A 19879-nucleotide genomic window follows, 5' to 3' on the forward strand; every position below is an offset into this window, starting at 1 on the left:
CCCAGCCCTCAACACAGGTATCCCACTAAAAGTCTTACTGTTTCTGGAAAGATACAAAATCTTTCATACATTCAAACAATACACAGACTAAAAAGTTTGAGACCCACCTTTCCTCTTGCAGATTAATACAGAATGCCACTTACTAGAACCATACAGCAGGGTTCCTGAAGTGACTGAGGAATAGTTACTGGAAACTAATTAATCTATTCCCTTTTAGTATTCAATATGGAAGGGTTTTGCAGAGAAACATACTGCAGTCCAGGAAAATAAGTTATCTTTCACAATAAGTGCTCCTACAACAAATGCGGAGTCTACACTCAGTATCATACTTGCAGTACTTAATTTCATTTCTGGTTTGCTCAAAGCGAGCATGGTATACAATATTTGATATTAGAGACACAAAAAATGAAAAAGCTCACCTATAAGTAATTTCAGTAATTCCTGTATTCAGGAAACTAAAGCTATTTGCTTCTTGAAGTCAGGAATGCTCGTAGAGAAGAGCAATTTTTGTGTGTTTCAAAAAAGCTGTCTAAAAAGATTTTTTTCCTTGACAAGGTTTTATACCAACTCTGAAATTCTTAACTTTCCACCACCATTAACAAAAATGCATTTAGTAAAGAAAGGAAACACAAACTTTCTATTTTCATAATCATTTGTTAATTCATATGCTTTGAGCTTAACCCTATTGAATTTAGACTTTGGCACCATTCACAAATACCTCTCACTCTTTTTAAAGAACTTTATTTTTAAAATAATTTTAATTCATTAGACCATACTTCATAAGTTACCAATAGGACAGACCTAACTCAAGCATCAGACAGTTGTTGCTCTTAAGTTTTCTAACAACATGACTTTTCAAAATAAAAATGTACATTTAGATTCACAGTTTAATTTGTTGAAATTTATAACATTAAAAACACTGGAATTTGAATTGAAAGGGATACATGTTAAGCACACAAATACCGAAAAAGGTCATAACCCCCAAAATACACTTGAAAATGGAATGCAGCTAGCGAGTCAGACTAAGTTTAGTAATTTCACATTTAACCTAGTTAGCACCTTAGTGAACTCAACCACTGAATGTGAGAAATCTAGCACATGTACAGTACCTGTTGAGTTGTCACACCACCATTTCATAATTAGATTCTGTTTTCTTGAACATTATGTGCCACATTTTTGAAAACTGGTAATATTTTAGAAGTCCTCTAAAACTTGTAAATAAATAATGGCTACAGTTAAAGTCTAAACAAAGAAACACCTTCTTTTTCTAAGTTGAGATCTTTAAAAGCAATCATTTATAAGGATTGCATCAACATCAGTTAGCAGAGGAAGATCAAACTTTATTGAAACTGCTTGCATACAAAATATATTGCACTATAACCAAACAAATGTCAACATAAAATCCAATCTGTTGTAGCTAATATGTACAGAGAATATTGCCCAAGAGCAGTTACATTACAAGGTCAGTCTACCTTGGTTAATTATCTACAGTATTTTAAACCAAACAGCTTACAGATGATGTGTGCAAGGTACCAATTTCTGTTTTCAAATACTATACATTCCCAAAATAAATAACTAGAAATCAACATTAATGTTTGGCAATACTTTTTAAGACATTTTTATATTTGTTAAATCTTGTGCAGTTCGTTGCCATTTTTAGTATGCTCACCTGTATGCAAGGAAAAAAAAAGAATGAAAAAAGCAAAGAAACAAAACTCACAAAAAACATCAGAGGCAAAGTCAAGTTTGTAAAATTCTGTACATAAACAGTGGCTCTCCTGGAGTAATCTGAATAAAAATGGATTAAAATGAAGGTCCTTATACAGTTTTGCCAAGTAAGTTTAATGTGTGATCAGAAATAAAAGAAAGCACAGTTCCTCCCATTGCTTCCCACCCCTCCCTGGTGTACGACTGTACTTTGGATCAAGTTCTGCGACACCTTCAAATTGGCTAGCAATTCAGACCTTGTACCTCAAAATATGATGATTTTTTCTTCTACCTCCAGTATCCCCGACTACTGTATCTGTACTTTCCTGGGCATTACACATGGTGATTTTCTTCCTACCTCTCCTTAGATAGTCCTCGAATTAAAAAAAAGGAATTAAAAAATTTTGGGAGGATGAAAAACGTCAGCGCTTTGAACTGGTCATCTAGCCAAAGAGCAGGCACACATTACTAGCTCATGAACATGTTACACTTGTTCCCTCAGTAACAATGAGTTTTTTAGTTTTCCACAATGGAAAGTTTTTTTAATTTTTTTTTTTTTTTTAAAAAAAAAAGCTTCTGTACTGCCTACAAAGAAAAAATTACACCCCTTTTTCAATAACACTATTTGCCAAATCTTCAGTGCAAAATAAATTTCCTATTCTTACAACTGTCTAACTCAATGTTTATGTAAGGAAAAAAATTATGGAAAGCATGCACTTGTCTATAAAGTACTAACATCTGACAAGGATTGCTACATATATTTTACATTTAGTGTTACCAACTCATCTTCCCTGATTTCTGCATCCAAATATAATATTCCTACCTGCCAAGATATAAAAAAGGCACAGATCATACAACTTTTTTGCTAATGAAAATGACAATTGTTACATCACACATATTTCAGGGTCCACTAAAATATTGAAAAAGGTGGACCAGAATGTGAACTGACACAGGACATAAAACGACATAGCATTTCATGAAGAACTTGTAAGTTAGATTGAAAACAGAAGCCAATTTGATTACTGCAAACACTATTTATTCTGAAAATTGAAATTGAGCAGTGAATTTGACCCGATGTGTTAAAATGGTACAACTGAACAGAAAGTTTACCAATGCACAGCTCAGTATTTTTAAAACAAACAAAAAAAGAATCTTTCATTGTTTGAACTGCAATATGTACTTGAAAGCGATTTTCAGAAATTCAGATATTTTTATGCAAATATTTGAATAACTTCTTATTCTGAAAACAACTGCATACTGTTGATGTTAAAAAAGGCTAACAGAGAACATATGTTCATTTCATGCCCTGCGCCATCTTGCCTACTATTTGTCTTTGGCCTAACAAGTTTCTCTAACATGGAACAGGAATTACTGAAACCGTATAGGAAATATGACTTCAGAATTATGCAGTTTAGGGTACTCCATTCACCAGCGGCTGTTGGCCATCTGCGCTGTCCATTTTCTCTTTCTTCTGATTACGTTCTTTACCCGTGCGCAGCCGACTACCTTCACTGGAGGTATTCTGTAATGTTTTAGTGTGGACACTCCTTTCATTATTGCAGTCAATTCTGATCTGGAACAAGTCAGAGTTATATAAAGCATTCTCTTCCTTTCATCCACCCCTTATGCATTCACTACCTTAGTGGCCTGGGAGGAGCACTCTTTATTAAATAGTCAGAAGACACAAATAGTACCACAACTTTATGGTTTTGTTAAATGTATCCAGCTGAAATGGAGAGTGTGTGAATTCTTTTCTGTTCAAAAATGCCACATACTTGTGACCTAAAAAACTGCAAAACCAAAAAACCTCCCGTCTACCTAGTCTGGAAGCTAAAAAAAAATTTTTTTTCCAGTGTTTTTGTGCAAGAGGAAGTTGAAGAACTAATAGCAGATGGAACTCTGAAACATCATTTCACTGTCAATAATTCAACTTTCTACTTGCTGTATACAAACATTTTTCTGAAAAAATGAACATAGAAAAGCTGCCATGAAATGATACTAACACTTAAAAGATTTACTCAGCCACCTTTTGAATCTGAAAAAAAGTTTTACTTAATCCACCAAAAAGGCTGCACAAGTCTTTTAAAGTTTTATTTATTTATTATTTTAATAAAATAATTCAAAAAAGCATTTTGAAAGCAAAATCTTTATGCTTGTAAAGGGGGTAAGCCCTTATTCCTTTAAATATTACATCATTTAAAAAACTTGATCAGTCAAGTTTCAACCATATGCAAGTACTTATTTTCATACAGATTATCATCTCATCCAAATCTCAGAGCAAAAGAAAAAAATTGTTTGTTGATAAATGCCTTAGTTTCTTTTTCAGCACCACAATCCTCCACTGTCTACTTAAAAAACTATAAAGGTTGTGCAGCCATAAAAAAAAAAAATCTTTTTTGGCATGTTAACTGTTTGCATTTCAGATTCACATTCAAGTACTACACCTTCAAATTCAGTACTCACACTTGGAAAACTAAGCATTTAGGTCACTTGTTCCATTTCCCACCCCTCCTCCTTTCTTGAACAGGCTTTCTAAAACCAAACCAAGAGTCATCTCAATCTCCCATAGGAACCATGACTCCTGGTAACACCACACAGAAGGTGGCAGCTTGCAGCTGCTCATTATTTCTTCCCCCCAACATAACTCATCCTATGCAGTAAGAGATGGTAGAAGGTCTGCATGTTATCAATTGAAGCAAGACAGTTTCCATGTGGAGAAGCTTAACATATGTACATAAAATATCAGCCTGAATAACTTTATGCAACAAAACATATTTGAAAAAATTGCAGAAATACCTTTATAAAAGGCTATAAAATATTTAAGATTATAAAATATTTCAACATATGACTTGAACAGTTTCTTGATGTGCATTTTAACTTACTTTCTAGATTGCATAGCCTTCAATTGCAAATGTTTCATTTAGTAATTAAGGTAATTTCTGAAGTTTAATCTTTCTTACTCTGAAGATTCTGGCTACAACACACTCTCTCTCTTTATAGAAAGCATTAAGAATTCTCCTCCCTCAGGTATATAAGCGACAGACAACAATACAGAACACAGCAAGAAAGAAAAGCTAAAAACAAAAATCTAGTAAGAACAAAGACTGAAATCAAGCTTGTTAGTAAATCCTTGGGACTCATGATCGGAGTTCTAAACAAAGGGAGAGCTAAGCTAACATTACAAAGTTGCATCTTTATACAACTTGATATACTGAGATTCCTGTGTATATGTTACAAATGACGGAGAACTCTTGTAGATCTGATTAGGGAATAAGGAATCACAAGGTTACTGTGTTGCTTGTGGGTTTGAAGACTCTAAGCAATTTTAAACAGTGTGGAATTCCAGTAAGATGAAAATTACCTCAAGAGATCCATCTGCTGTTCTCCCTTTTGCATCTCTTGAGTTACGCTGACGGTTATCTGTTCGTGACTGTTCATCATTTCCTGTAAGAAGAGTTAATCAACTAAGTTGTTCGACAAGGACATAGCATCTTTTACGCAAGCATAATAGGGGATTACTTCAAAATTTTCATGCTGAAGAACATTAAACTGAAGAATATTAAAATATTCTTAATAACAGATAACAGTTCTTCAACTATGGGCCAAGAATCACAAAAAAATATTTCTCAGGTGTTAATCGAAGTAGACAAAAACCTCAGTATTTAAAACCACCATAGTTGGTGGTTTACATAAATCTCAAAATCAAGTTTAAATCAATCTCAAAATTATTAACTACAGGAGAAAAGTACATAGTCAACTTTAGTAAGGCTTGACATGTTCACCTTTTTTCTAAAGGCTTATGAGCTTTCTAAATTCCACATTACCTTTTTTCAAAATTATCTTATTAAATTAAGCAATACCTATACTTTGAAAAAAAAAAAAAAAACAACAGTTCAAGAAATAAGCAGAGTTGTAGACAAAAATATTTAAACAAATAAATATAATGAACTATCACATCCTAGAAAGATACATATTTAACTTCAAGCTCTCCCATCTTACTTTTGCCTGGTCCTTTCCACTGAACACAAATTACAACCTTATATAATGCTCTTGCATGAAAATCAAATACAAAAAGATGAGAATATGGACAGTTATAAAAGATTTTTCTATATGCATTGACAAATTAGAACTTGATTCCTTGATGTCCATGTGTGAGGGCAGAGTTCACAAACTTGAGTCAAGATGTGTATTAGGAAAGCAAATGATTTAGAATGCTATCCCAATTTATTCACATAGGGAAGAGAGGCTTTTTATAAAGTATGAAGGAGACACTGGGATGGAATGCCTCCTCAGCAATTCTGCAGATGACATCAAACCGTGGGAGGTGGTTTGATTCACTGGAGGTTAGTGCTGCTCATCACAAGGACCTCAACAAGCTGAAGAAATGGGCTGACAGAAAACTCATTAGGTTTAAAAGATGAATCCCAAGTCCCACAGCTTCAAAAGAATAACCCTATGCAATAGCACATGCTGTGGACTGACTGTGTATGCAGCAGCTCCACACAAACGGAGCTGTTCTGGTGGACAACTTGCATAAGACATGAGCGTGCTCTTGCGACAATGACAGCTGACTGAATAACGGGTTGTGTTAGTAGGAGCGTGGCCAGCAGGTCAAAAGAAGGGATTATTAAAATCTGCTCAACATTCAATACATCTGAAATAAAATACTCAATTTAAGAGATTGACAAAGTGGAGAGAATTCAGGAGGGCCACCAGGATTGCTAGAAGGCTGGAGCAGATGACAAAACGTGAAGCTGACAGAAGTGAGTTTGCTTAAGAATTCCCACATTGACCTCTTTTTCAAAATTAAGTCTACATTTACCTTTGAATCCTCCACGACCCCTCCCTCCTTGCCCTCTTGCACCACCTCCACGCCTTCGCCCATCTCCTCTACGAAGGTAGTTGTCTCGCTCCTCTTCTGCTGGAGCTGCTGACCAATCGCTAAGTTCATCTCTGTGATCAGATTCTGTTTCTGAAGCATTTGATGCTTCAGAATTAGTTCCTATCAAGAGAATTAAAAAAAAAAAACCCAAATATGCCAGTGTAGGTTACCATGAAAATAGACTATAGTAGAATGAAAAAAAGTATGTATTTTCTTTCCTTTTTTTTTTTAAATAAACAATTCTGTGATTTTTTGCCTTCCAATCTCTAATATACATACTACAGAAACGTGTGTAATATACATTACTTTAAAAAGTCAAGACAGACAGAAATAAAAGTTAGAAGTGTGTTTAAGGTCAAATAAGTGTGCCTATCAATATATTATTGAATCTACCATGCAAATGTAGTAAGTCTAGTAAAACATAAGAAGTCTAATAGACTAGACTTTCTTTTGTATTTCTAAACTGAAAGTTCTGAATATAACCTGTCCTGTCTCCCCTCACCACTGCAACTCCTCTACGAAAAGAAAAAAAATCCATCATGAAACAGCCTGTAACACACACTACAAAAGAGAGAACAAAGTTACAATGCTAGAAATATATAAAATCCAAAATAACTGGCCACTACTAATTTTTCCAGGCAAAGGATCACCTTCACTGGTAACAGCTGGTTCTTTTCCCCAAGTGTTCCCCTCCTATAACCCTGTTATTAGCCAGGTGAGCTCACATCTTCTAAAAAGAGTATCAGCACAAAAATGTTAATTTTGTATTATGTAGAACATAAGGTAAGACTGTCTTATCAAGCTTATTCTACAGGCCTTTCAGTCCACACAAACACCAGCTGACCTATGTTATGGATAACGAAGTAACAGAGTGCTCTGAAGAAGCACAATCCTGAAGACTATTCATTAATAAATTATACAAAGTTTTAAAGAAGAACATTACATTTTGGTGACTATGCTCTTCTAGTGAAAACATAAAAGTTCGATTTAATAGGAGCAAAATAGCTTTTCTGCAAATTGAGCTACATAGTATTTTCAGTTATAAATATTTATATTAAGATAGCCTCTTAAAGATTCATAGCAAAACAGACTTTATTATTAGGGATCATTCAAAGTATATGTAAAATAACAATCCTTGCCCTAAAGAGTTCATAATGCAGAAGACATAAGCATGCTGTAAGAGACAGGAACTGCACGGAAATAAGTTTAGATTACATATATAAGCACTGCATTTTACTTCAAAATATTTTCTACAGCATAGATCTCTACACAAGCTTCAAATATTAATACTCAATATTAACTGAATTTCTGTTTTCACAGCCCTGTTTTCAAGTCCAGTCTTTTTCAAGGAATCAGAAGATGAAGAGGCCACCCTTACAGTTTTAAGTGTGCTTCTGGTTACCTACCTGAAGCATAGCCTGGACCACGTCTGCTATGCCCTCTGTTTCTGTAAGGTCGACTACCACGTCCAAGTCCTGGACCATCATCAGTCATGTACCCTTTTTCCTTATCTGTACGATTTGGTGGTGGCCTAGAAGTAGCTCCAATCTGTCGGAGCTGCTCATCAATTTGCAATCTTTCCAAACGCAGCTGGTCCACTTCCTACACAAACACAAGCATAGCAAGTCATGTGTAACCACTATTAATCATCTGAATGTACAGACATGCAGTTCTCAGAAAGAAAAAGCACTTAAGTATTGCAAATAATAATCTATTTAATACATAAATAGTAACTCAGCTTTGACAATTTATTTATAAACACCACCCCTCCCCTTTCAGACATTCAAATCTGTTTGTTACCAATACAACTCTCTCTGTGGCCCAGTTGGCAAGTTAAAATAGGTACCAAGAAAAAGCACTCAGATCAACTGTTTTCAGGAGGTACAATTAACTATACTTCTGTATTAAGTTTGAGATCTTTCCCCTTACAGAAGTTTAAAGAATGCTTAACAGAAACAGTAACATTCCTTTATTATTAAACACAGTAATATCATCCATTTATAGCACTCCAACGATGTAATAATTTAAACTTTTTAGATTCCAACACAAGCTTTTTACACTGTTGCATGTAACAAATATCAAAGTTATTAAACAATTATGATGTAAGAGTATTGTTTCATAAAAACAGCTAGAGGTTACACTGCTGTTGAATTCTACTTAATTATAATGAATGATACCAGGGAAGTGATGAAGCATAAAAGCACAGAGAGCAAAGTGCTGTACCTCAGGCACAGCAAGACAGCCAGCACACAGAATTCTTATCACACAACTACTAAAAGAGATAAACACAAACAAGAATTATCTATAGTGACACCTATTCAGAGAGTACTTTTGTCAGTTTGAAGTGTCGTCTAGCTAACATAAAAAAGTGGGAGCAACTTTTCTTTTTCTCCCCCCGCTAAAATCAGGGAAAAAGCTATTAATGAAAGTTTCAGTGTGATACTGGAAAGGACCTCTGGAGGTCCAGCTAGGACTTTGACAAGATCCCTTGGCACTCAGGGATGTACCCCATCAGGTCCTGCTGGCTTGTGTGTATTCCTTTTTTTCACCCCTAGATGTTCCCTAACTCAACGTTCCTTTGGGAAGGTTAAGTCTTCATTGCTCCAGACTCTCCCATTGGTTTCAGGGGCCTAGTATTCATTAGGACAAATTTAATCAATAAAAAAAACAACGTGAAGATGGCATGCAATACTTCATCCTTCTCCTTTGTGACCAAGTTCCCTACTCCATTCATCAGCAGGTCTGCATTTTCTGTAGTATTCCTTTTGCTGCCAATAGACCTGTAGAAGTCCTTGTTGCCCTTCACATCACTTGCTGTATTCAGCTCCAGATGGACTTTGGCTTTCCCAAACTCATCCCTGCACACTCAGATTGTGTCTTTATAGTCCTCCTGGGTCACCTGTCCTGACCTCCACCCCTCGTATGCTTCCTTTTTATATTTGAATTTTGCCAGAAGCTTCTTGTTCATCCACGCAGGCCTTCTGTTAACTTTTGTGTGACTGCCTGCAAATCAAGATGGACTATTTTTGAGCTCGGAGAAGGTGACTCTTTAAATATCAGCCAGCTCTCCTGGACCTGTTTTCTTTCCAGGAATGCAACCCAGGGGATTCTTCCAAGTAGATCCCTGAACAGGCCAAAGTCCACACTCCTGAAGCCTGGGGCTATGATTTTGGTCTTTCTCCTTCCTCTCGTGATCCTTAAACTTCACTACGTAACAGTCACTCCAGCCAAGCCCGCTTTCTTTTTTTATAGAGAAATTCACTCCTTAGAGTTGATATAATACATTTGATGTTGATGCCCTATTGTGTATCTTTTACAAAAGGTTGCCTTAATAAAATTTGCCTGGAGGCATAGAAACACAGCAAATCTTAAAAGAACAAGCCAGTTCCATTTCCTGACAATGAACTGGAGGATATTATTCTGAAACTGAACCATAAGGCAACAAACTACCAGGACAATAACATTTTGTGTATATTATATTAAATGCAATGAGAAGGCAGAGATCAAAACCTTCAAGACAAGAACCTATCCTCTAGTCGATGAATACTGTTGTACGTGTCCTTCTGTTCAGAAAGGTTAGAAGGACAGTACTAAGAGAAAGTGACCCTAATTTACAAAGAACTTAAGAATCTAAAAAAAAAAAATTACTGCACTATTAGGTACTTCTCACTCACATGGCAGTACCCATTTAAGTAGTGACTCACATGCAAGTACCCATTTAGGGTGGCCAAAGAAGTTAAGCCAGAAATACCTTCTGAAATAATAGTGAGCATGCAAGAAAGGAGCTAGTTTTCATGTGGTCCTTCTCTGCCTCTACTACCCGATAGCTGCAGAGCTGCTGTATATCTGCTCCAACACACTGATAAATCCAAGCAGGATTAAAAGGTACAGTTATTGAGTTAGGTAAGTAAGGGAACTTCTAACTCCTTTGATACCTGTACAGAGAAGTTTCTTTTAGCTATGTACAGAAATTTTAGCATTCTAGAAGATCCAACAATAGCTACTGCACAGACTGGACATGTATCAAATTATGAATGGTCTAGAGGTTTCAAAATACAAGAATATATTTAATTAAATGAACTCAAAGCAGTCCGTACTATTAGCATCTGGTCCTGCCATCAAAGATTGAGCATCTGGCCATAATAACTATAAGCAATAATGTGGGATATTTTTTGCTCCCTATACAAAAGCAAGCAAGCATTGCAGACTACTGGAGAAGTTATGGAACCAAGATGCAAACACAACATATAAAGCTAAATTGCCTACAAGACATCCTCGTGTATGAAATGTTAATTAACTACAGAAAAGTAAGTTTAGGGTTTTAGAATGAAATGCCCACTGTATACAAGATCTCTGCATAGAATGCTGCTTGTTGTGCAGATGCACAAGGGACTGACTATTCATCCTTCATTCAGGATGGAAAAGACCTTTAATATCATCAAGTCCAATCGTCAACCCAACACCACCATGCCCACTAAACCATGTCCTGAAGCGCCACATCCACACATTTTTTGAACACTTCCAGTGATGGTGACTCCAGCACTTCCCTGGGCAGCCTGTGCCAACCACTCTCTCAGTAAAGAAATTTTTTCTAATATCTAGTCTAAACCTCCCCTGGTGCAACTTGAGGCCATTTCCTCTTGTCCTATCACTAATTACTTGGGAGAAGAGACCAACACCCATGTCACCACAACCTCCTCTCAGGTTGAGCAATAAGGTCTCCCCTCAGCCTCCTCTTTTCCAGACTAAACAACCCCAGTTCCCTCAGCCGCTCCTCACAAGACTTATGCTCCAGACCCCTTACCAGCTTCGTTGCCCTTCTCTGGACATTGCTCCAGCACCTCAATGTCCTTCTTGTAGTGAGGGGCCCAAAACTGAACACAGTATACGAGGTATGGCCTCACCAGTGCCGAGTACAGGAGTACAATCACTTCCCTACTCCTGCTGGCCATACTATTTCTGATACAGGCCGGGATGTTGTTGCCCTTCTTGGCCACCTGGGCACACTGCTGGCTCATATTCAGCTGGCTGTCAACCAGCACCCCCAGGGCCTTTTCTGACCTGTTTTGGGTTGTTGTGACCCAAAGTGAAGGACCCGGCACTTGGCCTTATTAAACCTCATACAGCTGACCTCTGCCCATCGATCCAACCTGTCCAGATCCCTCTGAAGAGCCCTCCTACCCTCCAGCAGATCAATACTCCAACCCAACATGGTGTCATCTGCAAAGGGAGCACTCAATCCCCTCATCCAGATCATCGATAAAGACATTGAACAAGACCAGCCCCAAAACTGAGCCCTGGGGAACACCGCTTATGACCTGCCGCCAACTGGATTTAACTCCATTCACCACACCTCTCTGGGCTCAGCCATTCAGCCCGTTCTTTACCCACCGAAGAGTACAAAATTCCTTGTATATAAAGTTGTCAGCATTTTTTGAGATAGTTTAACATTTTTTGTTATTCCTTTGTATTTTGCATTCTGAAAAAAAACCTGTTTTTTACCCCATCCTTCAGATAAATGATTAATTTAGTAAAACATGGCTTTTATAAGAAGCCTTTTTGGATTGAAAACCTGTTATAACACCAGTTTTTCAACAGCCTTTGGGGCCCAAACAGATTTTGATCATCATCTTACTGTTACCGTCTCGACAGAAAAATTTCAGCAGTAAAGCAGCATCATTTTCCTCACCTTTAAATAATTAAGATGATAATCCAGAAGAACAGTTGCATTAGTGATGCTGTCCTTGGTTCCCACAAACACAAATGGTACCATTCCCTAAAACACAGCAACAGTAGTAGTTATGGTTGTTGATTAGGCATCAAAGAGAACAAAACATATTATTGTAAAAGTTGAGAACAGTTTTTACATGAGCATAAACAAAGACATAAATGAGATAATAGTGTATTTAAATTTGGATGTTGACTAGATCATGTAGACTAATTCCCTTTATGCAAAGAGCTTTTTTAAATGAGAAAATTTATGTCGTATGCATCACAATGCCAACATTTATTTTTCTGAACAGGAGAAAAAAAAGAGTCAATATAAAACACTTCAGGTTTCCTCCCTTCAAAATTAATATCACCTTTGCTAATCATGTTTTCTCATGCTAATCTGCTTTCTCATGCCAGGTTCTTTTAGGCTACAAGTCAGTAAAGAAACCTTTGATCTTTTAACAGATCAAATTAACACCATGTCATAAAACAGAACTTGATCCTTCTTAAGGATCTCTCAGTTTGTAAGAGGAAAACAAAAAAATATTCAAGAAACAGTACTTGAGGTAACAATTGCTAACTTAAACAAAATGCTTAAAAGAAATGTAAGTAATTCAACAAATACCTGAAAAATGTAAAGCTGGAAATTCTGAAGTTGTAACACTTGGAGATAAAATACCAAAAGACTAACTTAGGCAGCCAAGGCAGGCTAGGAAATCTACCTGAGAGGGCCCCCCTGAGTGCTGAAAACAGCTAAACTTCAACAGATACAAGGATAATTTCCATGCCAAAACTAAACAGGTCTATGCAGCATTTCAGAGGTGTGATTGCAGCCCACAGAGAACAAGTGAGCTAGCTTTAAACTACTTGACTCTTGTACCAGCTGCAGCCTCACCATGGCAGTATAAGCTTCACTGTTGACTGCAGAAGTCAACCTGAAAGTCTCATAAACACTCAGCTGCTGAGACCTACACCATTGCATACCCAGAGTTTGGCTACACCTACTGAATTAAATTAAGTTTTGTTTTGGTATCTCATCATGACCTCTAAAGACACCTTCTATTTTCACTGTACCATACCCTTTACAGGACTGCATTCCAAAGGAGGGGTGTATGTGGCTCCCCCCCAAAAAAGTGAAGTGATTTGAGACACAAATGTCTTAAACAAAAAATAATACATGCACAGTAAGCTGAGGTTCCTTAAGAGTGGCAAGTCTCTGCTTTTTGGTTTGTGTTTTTTTTTTTTCTTTTGCAACTTTTTTTTAGATCTTACACATTTGCATTAAAGAACAAGGAAGAAAAAAATTATACTAACATTACATTCTAAGAAACCTCAATACTAACACTAACTTTCATGAGCATTTGCAATGCTTTAGCCACAGGCGTCATTGACTTACATGTTTTATTATCTGGGGTATTTTCTGTTTCATAAATATTTAATACAACCCGATAAAGAGCAACAGAATTTCTACTAAACTGGCATTAAGTAGCACGTAGTGTCAATTATTAAAAGATCACATGACAATTGACTTAAAAAGGCATTTAAGGAAATGGCTTGTCGCTTTTAGCAGAATCTTTTAGCATAGATTCTATGTATAGCAATGCCAACAAACAAAAATATGAGCTGGTAACAATGTCAAGCAATTTTAGCCATAGAAAAGCACAGAAGTGCTTATTTATTGAACCTTATCTCTGTCTTCAAAGCAGGAGTACTAATGTTCAACTTACTTTCAGTGGTGAATACTGAGCAGACCTTATGTGCATAAGAAACTCAGAGATAAAAAATAATATATAACACTATAACAAATAATACCTATCTCATTGTAAAGATCCTGTTATAAAATTATGGAAATTATGAAATTGCACCTGAAATTTATGGGCAGTATTCTAACATCTCAGTCATAAGAAAAGAAGCGAATGCTGTATTAAAAGTTCATTTTTAAACTACTGTTCTTTACAAAAAGAAGGGCTGTAATATCCAAGTTCACACATGGGAAGATTAATGCACATTTATTTCAAATATGAAATACAAGTAAACTTACAAGAACTCTTACCTGCCAAGATTTGATCTCAGGTTTGTGTTGCTCCTGGTATGACACAACTAACACATGAAGCAGTGTAAGCAATGCCAGTGTTAGTAATGTCATTAACAGGTAAAACAGAAGTACGAATGCAGAGCTTGGCAGGTAAAAAAAGCTTTCAAGTTAATCTTTAAAAGCTGCATTTTGGATTAAAGAACATCAACAAATAAGCTTTTCAAGGAAGAAAAAAAACCCCTGACATACTAATTGCAGCCATGACTACTTGCCCTTCTATTATTCTGTAGGCTGACACATCAGAAATGTTGAAAGTGTTAGCCTACAGCAATAACAACACCCTCTTGATTATTAAGCTAGTTCAAGAATTTTATGCTGCAAGGATTTATCATTAGAAATTAAATATGACATAGCAGTGAATCCTTTAAATCTAAGCATTGACTATTTTACCTTTTCAGACAGATGTAAAACTGGTAAAGTCATAAAAACCCCAAACTTCACCGCTTAACCACCATTTACAAAGAGATGGAAATTGGATTGTGTCTTCAATAGTAGTTTTACAGTGATAATACAAAAGATGAAATAACTATTCAAGCAAGAACGTAAGGGTTCCAGAAATGTATTTCAGATCTTATTCAAATTAGCAAAGGTTCTCTACCTGGTACATGCTTAGTTTTCCAGGTACATTACAGACAGTTTAGTTTTCTTTAAGCGTATTTCACATCTGAAATTGCAGGAAATCTGTTTGCAACATGTTAAAAGCTTCATGCCTGAAGCTTTCCTTGCAAACCTTCAACATTTCTCCTCAACACAGCCCCTCAAATTACAAAGTTCAAGACTTCATTAAGGCTCTTTACAAGGCTGATAGCCTTCCTGTGTATGAATATGAACCTGGAGCATCACACTGTTCGTGCTTCTTTAGGTTACAATTTACAAGCTATTGTGAATTCAGGTAACATTTTTAAAAAGAGAGAGGGTTATCATAAAGCACAAGCTTTTTATTAAAATATAAGAATTTACTAATAAAAATTTAAATCAGGTAAAACCGTATGAGATCAAACTCAAAGCATATTAACGAATGAAAACAGGAATATATAATCTAAATAAGTATATGTGATATATATATATTTTATATATACAGCTTAGCAAATGTTGGGAAACAGTGTCACTACTTCTAACAGGAATAAAATGAAATCTCTGAGAAGGTGCATCACCAAAAAATTTCACAAAGCATTTTTCAAACACAGACAACAAGGCAAATTTGTATAAAAATGCCACTCAGCATTAATAGGGAAAAACAGATTCCATCAGAAAAACACACATTAATAAAAACTTTATATCTTACCACTATGCAGATACAAGGAAGAATTTATCACTGGATAGAATATAACCATGAAGTAACACATACAGAAATCACATTAACTGAAAAACATACCTCTTCTTGTGGAATATTTTTATCATTTTCAGCCTCAATTCTCACTCTTACAACACCAGATTTGTCCACTATCTCCTGAATCAGTTTTCCATTTTTTCCTATTACTTTTCCTACAGAAAGAACATACAAAACATTCCACCCTTAGGGTTTTCCCCACAAACCTGAGAGTATTGCTATACTCTAATTAAACAAGAGTATTTAGTAGTACCAGTCCAAGATCTTGTCAAAAACTACTTAATACTCCACAACAAAGAGCCATGAACTAAAATGTCTAAGTAAGCTTGGGGTGTTAACTTTGGTAATGTTCCAAAACAACCACTGCAGCATACAGTAAGAGAGGTACTTTGATAATGAATTTTGTTACTAGGTATAGCTTCCTTCTTTTTCAAAGCTCCTATAAGGTAACAAAGGAACTTCAAATCACAAATGCCTTACCTTTGTATAAAATTACTTGAAATTACACATCTTCATTACAGAAGCATTCAGCACTTGCATGCTCATTCAGCTTTGCTTTGGTAGGTTTAAAACAACTTCAGTGATTTACAAATAAACATTGCTGGTTGCATTAAAAAAAAAAAAACAAACAAAACGCCCTTTCACAATGCCCTAACATTTGCTGTAACTACGGTTTGGGTAGAGAACAAAGCAAAACTCTTAGTTTGCTCACAAAAACCTTTCCTGATGAAGTTTTTTGATACTACCAAAGACGCTGTTTGAGCCAGATGTAAAATTCTCTTCTCTGAAACTGAGCTTTTTTATAAACTATTTTCAAATATCTCTAATTCATTAAAAAGTAAAAATATAAAAATGGAAATAAATTCTACTTTAGTGTCACTAATGCATACATTTATCTCAGGAATCAAGAGATTCTAATTTAAGACAATGAAAACAAAAACTTTAGTTCTCTCCAACCTAAGCAAAGTAACTTGCGCTCTGAAAATTGACAGGAAAACTGAGCTGCTTGGGAGGTAATGAGGGAAGGCCATAACCTTCGATCGTAGAACTGAAGAAAAGCTTGAAAGAGTGATATAAAAGATAATTCTGTCACATGCAGAAAACAAGATTTTTATTTCTTAACAAAACAAATGGAAAACTCACAATGTAACCTTTATTCATAGGCACATCATTGAAATAGACAAAAAATGCTGACTGCATGACAGCTATTGTTTTGCTGATACAATTAATCCATAAAGAGTGAATTAAAACCCACTTTGGGACATTACTGCTATTCTTCAAAGCTAAATAAAGTTTCATTTTTGTGTTTCAATTTTTCTACCACGAATTTTTAAATCCTACATATTTGTAGAAAACATGACAAAAGATGGCCAATAGGTTCTTCCTTGATGACACAGGCTGCTCTGAGAGTCAAAAGCTTCTTCTGAGTACTTTATTCCATTACACATCACTGGCAAACATAACAGCAGCTTACTAATAAACGTAAAAAAGCCTTGCTACTGATTTAAAAAAGTCAAGGAAACAAAAAAGAAAAAAGAACAAACCTTATATTACTTGTCACTGTGAAAGAAATACATCTTTTTAAATATTTGTTTTCAGTTAGAATTCAGCAACATAATTAAAGATTTTTATGTAAGGACTGTATGCATATATTTTTAACCTATGTTTCAGGTTATAAATTTCCACACAGCTTTTAAAAAAGCAACATCTTGCATGGGTTTTTTTTTTATTGTTTTGTTTCTGTTCTGTTTGAAATTTTTTAAAGGATAAACAAACAGAAAGACCCAGATGTTTCCATTTTCTTTAGATAAAAAATTTCAGCATATTAATAATGTAGTAAAAGGAAAAAAGCTTTCTGCCTTTTTAAAGCAAATTATTTTGTTTTCTGGCAAATTATTAGAAACTTAAAAAAGCAAGTTATCAAACATAGCTTATTTTGGATTGTTCAGCCAATTTTATATTCTAAAGGATCCAGGCCAAGAAGCAGAGTAGAAATGAAAACCTGCCAAAACAGAAATTATTGTAAAGTTCTAAACAGAAAACAGAAACACAGAAATTAAAACCTCAAGTTAAAATAATGATGGCAGCTTATTTTTACTTATCACCAGTAGAATCAGAAGGGAATGGAGAAGGGAAAACTACTGTTTTTAAACCAATTCCAGAGCTGAGATGCCACATTTGTAAGTACTTGTCCCATTGCAGAATTTCACACTGCTTCAACACCAGCTTTCATACACTGCTTGACAACCTATTGAGGTATTTGCTTTTACAGGTATGTTACACTGTATAGTATTTCCCCATTCTTTTCTTATCTACTGAATTAAGCCATGTATTTTTTTTTGTTGCTTTGTAGCATCAAAAGCTTCTTAAAAGATTTCCCCACACACACAAGGGCTGCATGCATTCTTGAGGACTTTTTTTACGGTGTTTGATAATGGAAATCTAATAGATTGTCTTTGGGGTATTTTCTTGATCATTGGGTACCTTAACTAGGCGCTCAGTTCATCCCACAGTGCTGCTTTTAAAGAAACTATATTTCAGATGTAAAGGGACAGGAAAAAAAGACAAATACAAGTAAAAAAAAAGTTATTCAGAATATACTAGGAAAATATAAGACTGCAGATGCATGTGTTGTATAGCTGAACTAATCTCTGGACATCTTTGGAGGAAGCAATTTAATTCTTTGGCTCAAACCAGAAGCTTGAGCTTCTTTAAACATTAGCACATTGCTTCTGGTTTAAGCTATCGCTGAACTGCAAACCAGGAGATAATGTTTTACAACGTACTGAAGGTAAATGTGTCCATAAAAATTCTACATGGAGCTGGAAATCAAAACAGAGCCCCAAATCCCCAAACTTTGTACCACCTAGAACCCTTTAACAAAGAGAACTTCTTGAAACTTTTACAGGAGTGGTAGGGTAAATGTAAAAACAGTTCTCAGAAGGCATTTTTCCTTACTATCACACAGCCTCCAGAATTGACATACCTACTAAATTTCTTGGGACTTGTATGACATCTTCAGCAAATTCAAGGTAACTTCTTGCCTTTTTCACTGCATCTTGATCCTGAAATTGATAGATGTATGAGAGAAAGGAGACCTGTTTTCCCAATTTTTTTTTTTTTTTGAAAGGCTAAAGAAGGGAACTTACTTCTCCATAAATATGGAATGTGCAAGTATCTTCATCAAGGTCAATAGCAGTCACTCCAGGGACTTTTCTGGCTTGCTGAATATTAGCACCATGAGTGCCAATGGCCAAACCCATTAGGTCTTCACGTACAACAAACTGTTCATGAAATCGTGATGCAAGTTGTCTAGAACTCTGAAGAAAAATGTAACATTAGCTTACTTCGATTTTTAGTACACTGGAGAGAGAAATCAACATAAATTTCGAGCTGGTTCCCTAAACAGGTGCTTAGCCTAGTTTTTATCTTAATCAATCCTTTTAATGCACTTATTTTCATTTCAAAAACACTGAAGAGTCTTCTTTGGAAGTCCCAATATAGCCTTTTAAATATTAACATAAGGCTAGCCTCTAGCTGTGTTGACACCTCTGTATTTTGAATTACCAAAGAATATCTACTGCTATCAAGTGTTACTAGGTAAGTCAGCATTCATGAAGGTTAGTAAAATAGGAGCTGTGTTAATTAAAGCAGACCCTATGACCTCTGAGAAAAAAAACTGCACCCATTTCAACAGCTGGGGGAAAACAGCAATAACTTAATCACTGGACACAAAAACTATATAGAAAACAGAGTAACTATGGATATCTACTGCACTTAAAATGAAGAAGCTGTGCCTATGCAAGGCAACACAAAGTAAAGGTATAACTGCAATACATCACTTGAATTCAGAAAACAAGTATGTTAGGAATTTCATCCAGGAATCGCATTTCTACCAAGACAGAAGGGGCAGTCTGAGAACTTGAGATTGTCACATGCTATCAAGACAAAATTCCTTGCTTCAGCAGGGCAATAACAACGACTAAAGACTATTAAAACAACTTTCCGTCACATGTTTGAAGCTCAGTTACTCTCAAATTAAACACCTAGTTACCATTTTGCAACTCATCACCTTTGCATGCAACTGCTATGGTGTAACCAAACAATACAAAATGGCTTACAGAATCTCAATGAGGATCTCCTATATGAAATA

General features: G+C 35.6%; 1 protein-coding gene across 3 annotated transcripts in view; it reads right to left on the minus strand.

The window, feature by feature from the left end:
• Nucleotides 1-538: 538 nt before the first annotated feature.
• Nucleotides 539-19879, minus strand: part of FMR1 (fragile X mental retardation 1) — a 37457-nt gene continuing 18116 nt past the window's right edge. For 2 of the 3 annotated variants that reach the window (XM_010295199.1, XM_010295201.1), the window contains exons 8-15: nucleotides 18876-19046; nucleotides 18713-18791; nucleotides 15772-15881; nucleotides 12279-12365; nucleotides 7996-8191; nucleotides 6530-6709; nucleotides 5069-5151; nucleotides 1166-3280 (exon numbers count right to left, since the gene is read on the minus strand). In XM_010295199.1, coding sequence (XP_010293501.1) covers nucleotides 3119-3280; nucleotides 5069-5151; nucleotides 6530-6709; nucleotides 7996-8191; nucleotides 12279-12365; nucleotides 15772-15881; nucleotides 18713-18791; nucleotides 18876-19046 — 1068 coding nt within the window. In that variant the 3' untranslated portion in view covers nucleotides 1166-3118. Of the gene's footprint in view, nucleotides 3281-5068; nucleotides 5152-6529; nucleotides 6710-7995; nucleotides 8192-12278; nucleotides 12366-15771; nucleotides 15882-18712; nucleotides 18792-18875; nucleotides 19047-19879 lie in introns of all 3 variants that reach the window. The other variant, XM_010295200.1, reaches the window with a different exon arrangement.

The sequence above is a fragment of the Phaethon lepturus genome, unplaced genomic scaffold (genome assembly GCF_000687285.1).
Source record: "Phaethon lepturus isolate BGI_N335 unplaced genomic scaffold, ASM68728v1 scaffold8609, whole genome shotgun sequence".
In the NCBI taxonomy this organism is placed as follows: Eukaryota; Metazoa; Chordata; class Aves; order Phaethontiformes; family Phaethontidae; genus Phaethon; species Phaethon lepturus.